We start from the raw sequence: 4,066 nt of genomic DNA, 5'->3' as shown, positions 1-4,066 counted from the left end.
TATTTTATTTTATTTTATTTTATTTTATTTTATTTTATTTTATTTTATTTTATTTTATTTATTTCATTTCATTTCATTTTTGTAATGTTTATTTACTTTTGAGAGACAGAGAGACAGAGCAAAAATAGGGGAGGGGCAGAGAGAGGGAGACACAGAATCCGAAGCAGGCTCCAGGCTCTGAGCTGTCAGCACAGAGCCCGAGGCAGGGCTTGAACTCACCGACCATGAGATCATGACCTGAGCCGAAGTCGGATACTTAACCGAATAAGCCACCCAGGCACCCCTGATGTGAATGTATTTTAAAATGACAACCTCTTAACACAACCTGTCAGTGTGTTTAATCTTTTAAAAAAGAATTTTTTTTAAATGTTTATTCTTGAGAGAGAGAGACAGAGTGTGAGCAAGGGAGGGGCAGAGAGAGGGAGCCACAGAATCTGAAGCAGGCTCCATGGTCTGAGCTATTAGTATAGAACCTGATGTGGGGCTTGAACTCACAAACCGTGAGATCATGACCTGAGTCGAAGTCAGACACTTAACTGACTGAGCGACCCAGGCACCGCTGTTTAATCTTTTAAAAAGATTTATTATTATAACAGTAGTAGCCTAATATGAAAGGGAAATGTTAAAATTTGCCCATAATCTGCTTCTCGTCTGTTGGAGGAGAGTCCTGAGACATGGAAGCAGGGGCCCCATCCCCGGGTTCCAGCGGCCCAAGGACCCCCTTCTCGATACTCATCCTTGCAGGGAGACGACTTCGAGGGAAGGCGTTCTACAACGTGGGTGAGAAAGTGTACTGCCAGGAGGACTTCCTGGTGAGTCAGAGCTGGGCCCTGGCAGGTGCCAGGGGAGGGGAGGGGACCCTCCTGCTGCACATGGAGACCTGGGCCCAGGAGGCAGGTGCTGGCTGGGCAGGGAGTGCCCCTCTGTCACACGACATCCTGGATCCTTTGTCTCCTCTCAGTACTCTGGGTTCCAGCAAACAGCCGACAAGTGTAGTGTGTGTGGACACCTCATCATGGAGATGGTGAGAACCTCCCCCAGCCTCCTGGAACCCCTCTGACATGGGTGGTCTTAGGACCCACCCTTTCACCTGTTGCAGACCTGCCGAGGGCTCAGAGCCAGAGCCTCTTCTGGGGGCTGTGCTGAGCCTTCCGTCTGCACTGACCCTTCAGTGCCTCCCACCCCCAGATCCTGCAGGCCCTCGGGAAGTCCTACCACCCAGGCTGCTTCCGGTGCTCAGTGTGTAACGAGTGCCTGGACGGGGTGCCCTTCACTGTGGATGTGGAGAACAACATCTACTGCGTCAGAGACTATCACACGTGAGTGGCCAGCACTGTTGGGGTGGGTGTGACTCCCGCTGTTTCTCCTGCCTCCCCAGGAAGCATTTTTCCAGCCTGCCTGTCTGTGTTCTCCATTCTTGGCCTTTTTACTTCCAGCCTCCCCTTGTGTGCTCAGCGGCTGGGGCAAAGCATGGCTCTCTGCCTCGAACCCTCTCTTGGGTGATTCAGCCACCAGCCATCTCTCTCCCCTCCCCACCTTTACCTGCATGCGCCCCTCCTCCTAGTGGTGGGGGCTCTCCTGGCTGCCCCACCCAGCATCTATCCCTTTGCTCCCAGGGCCAGGTTTGGCTTCTTCTGCCTGGGGTGGTGGCTTGGGAGTCTCTGTAGAGTCCCTTCCCTGCCTGTCTGGTATCCATGTGAGAGGCCAGTCCATTCTCCCCAGCTGTGGCTCTAGGCCCAGCCCTCAGAGTTCTGGTCTTGTGCTACAGCCTTGCATGGGGTTGGTGCACCGCATGGATCCCTGGTACTCCGTGTGGAGCCAGGTTTTGCAGGGGTCTCGGCTAGGGGTGGCCCAAACCTGGATGTTAGGGGGCAGGGAACTCACAGGAAGTGTGAGGGAGAGGGTAGGGAGAAATGGAAGCCGTCCTGGAGGAGGTGATGGGGTGGAAGTGAATTGGGAACCAGTTAAAAGGCCAAGAAGGCACCGCAGAGGCTGCTCCCACACCAGTGTGTCCACACAAGGAAAGGGGTTCTGACGCTTGGGCCATGTCATGGGGCTACTGTGGGTGGGTCTGCCTTTGGGCCCTTGGCCTCTGGCAGCTGGTCACTTCTGGTTTTCTTTATTCCTCCAGGGTTTTTGCACCGAAATGTGCCTCCTGTGCCCGTCCTATCCTCCCTGCACAGGTAGGAACCACTCACCTGGAGATGATCAGGTGTCTGGCCCAGCCTGGCCTCTGCCCCAGGTTGGCCCCAGGTTTTGGGCCCCTGTGGGAGGGATGCGGATGCTCCCGCCCCATATCCCTCAGGGCTGAGGGTTGCGTTGTGCCCATGCACGCAGGGTGCACGTGTCCCTGCATGAGTTAGAGAGAAACGGTGGCCCTCAGCTCCTTTGCCCACGGATGTAAGGATCGCCCCCTGTCTGTTAGCTCTGCAGGCTGAGGTGGTGGGAGGAGCACACCAAGAGGAGGATGCAGTCTATGCAGGAGACACCATCGGGTGGTGCACCTCTCTTGGCATGGGGTCTCCCACACATGTCGGTTCTGCCCCAAGCTACCGTGCCTGGGGAGGCCGGACTGGCTCTGGTCATTCCTGACTGCAAAGAACTGAAGAGAACACGTATACACACATTTGACACCTGTGTGACGGCTCTCATAGACGTGTGTGTGCGGCTGGGTGCAGCTGCAGGAGGGTGTCCATTCCTGTGCACCTGCTGATGCCATTCTGGCCGCGGAAGCACTGAAGCCAGTGCTCACGTGGGCGTGAATGCACACCTGCCATGACAAGACCGTGTTGTGTAGGTGTGTGCACTACACACAATTGTGTGCAAAACCCCATCTCTTCCTCCAGGGCTGTGAGACAACCATCCGTGTGGTGTCCATGGACAGAGACTACCATGTGGAGTGTTACCACTGTGAGGTGAGCCTGGGCCCTCCTGGAGGGCTGGTGGCTAGTGCGGTCCCTCTCCACATGGATCTCCTTTTCTCTAGGTCTTCTGTGGACCCACCTCCTTGTTTATGTCCCCATTCTCCCTGTCCTCCCTAGAGAGCCCTCCCCAAGATATGTTCTCAGCCCGTTTCTCATTCAGTCAAATATTTACCGAGGATTTACAGCATGTGGGCTGCTGGGGATGTACAGAGAATAAAATAAAGAGTCCCTACGCTTATGACAGCGATGAGTACTCAGGCAGGGCTGGAGCATATAGGGCTTGTCAGAGCGCATAGGAGGCCTTGGAGAATCAGGGAAGGCTTTCTGGAGGAGCTGACACCCAAGCTAAGATCTGAAAAATGACTGAGTTAGCCAAGGACAGTCAGTAAGAAAGACAGTAAGAAAGGCACTTCCAGGCAGTGGAAGCAGAATGTGCTTAGGTGTGAGGGTGAATGTGTTGTTTTGTGTCACTGGAGAAGTTGGCAGGAGCTGGGGACATAAGGCTATATATGAGCTGAAGAGTATGGGCTTCTTCTGAGGGCAGTGGAGAATGATCCAAAAGGATGACATGATGGCATGAGGATTTTAGAAAGGGTGCTCTTTGCCATCAGAGAATGCATGGAGGAAGAGGGAGGGTGGCTGGGGTTCCCTGAGGAGGTTGTTGGAGGCGAGGTTGTGGTCCTGGGTTCGGGATGGTAAACTGAGTTGCGTGAATGTCAGGCAGTAAAAGGGACTGGATTCAGCCAATGACTAAACGTGGCAGTTTGGGGGTTGGAAGGTGTCTATTAGGATCCCCCGAGAGCTAGACATGCTGGAGTTCAAAGACTCTGGCTGCAGGTGTAGGAATTTGGGAGTCATTGGCACGTGTAGCTCTCTCCTTCCTCATACTCCACTCTGAGCTTTCTAATTGCCTTGGCCTCCCCAAATTCTCAATTCAAGAAGACCCCTGGGCCCTCTTTGGGCAGCCTGGACAATCCCTTCAGGTAGTAACTTGCGCAGTTGTACGGCTTACCTCTAGTTTCTCTTCTCTCAGAGATCACTGGCCTGCCTTGTCTGTTGTCTGTCCCCCGCCCCCAATCAAAGTCAAAGCCCTTTGCAAGTTGCACAGGGCCCCCGCAGATCCGCCCCGCCCCATTACTCTC

General features: G+C 54.0%; 1 protein-coding gene across 1 annotated transcript in view; it reads left to right on the top strand.

The window, feature by feature from the left end:
• WTIP (WT1 interacting protein) overlaps nucleotides 1-4,066 on the top strand; it is a gene marked incomplete at its 5' end in the record, with an annotated part of 19,891 nt that overhangs the window by 14,570 nt on the left and 1,255 nt on the right. The window contains 5 exons of the mRNA XM_040445617.1: nucleotides 745-812; nucleotides 962-1,024; nucleotides 1,189-1,319; nucleotides 2,132-2,183; nucleotides 2,847-2,915. Of these exons, the coding sequence (XP_040301551.1) occupies nucleotides 745-812; nucleotides 962-1,024; nucleotides 1,189-1,319; nucleotides 2,132-2,183; nucleotides 2,847-2,915 (383 nt within the window). The remainder of the gene's footprint in view (nucleotides 1-744; nucleotides 813-961; nucleotides 1,025-1,188; nucleotides 1,320-2,131; nucleotides 2,184-2,846; nucleotides 2,916-4,066) is intronic.

This window comes from Herpailurus yagouaroundi, unplaced genomic scaffold (genome assembly GCF_014898765.1).
Source record: "Herpailurus yagouaroundi ecotype Mexico unplaced genomic scaffold, PumYag 194, whole genome shotgun sequence".
Classification (NCBI taxonomy): domain Eukaryota; kingdom Metazoa; phylum Chordata; class Mammalia; order Carnivora; family Felidae; genus Herpailurus; species Herpailurus yagouaroundi.
This window is presented reverse-complemented; position numbering and strand designations above follow the sequence as displayed.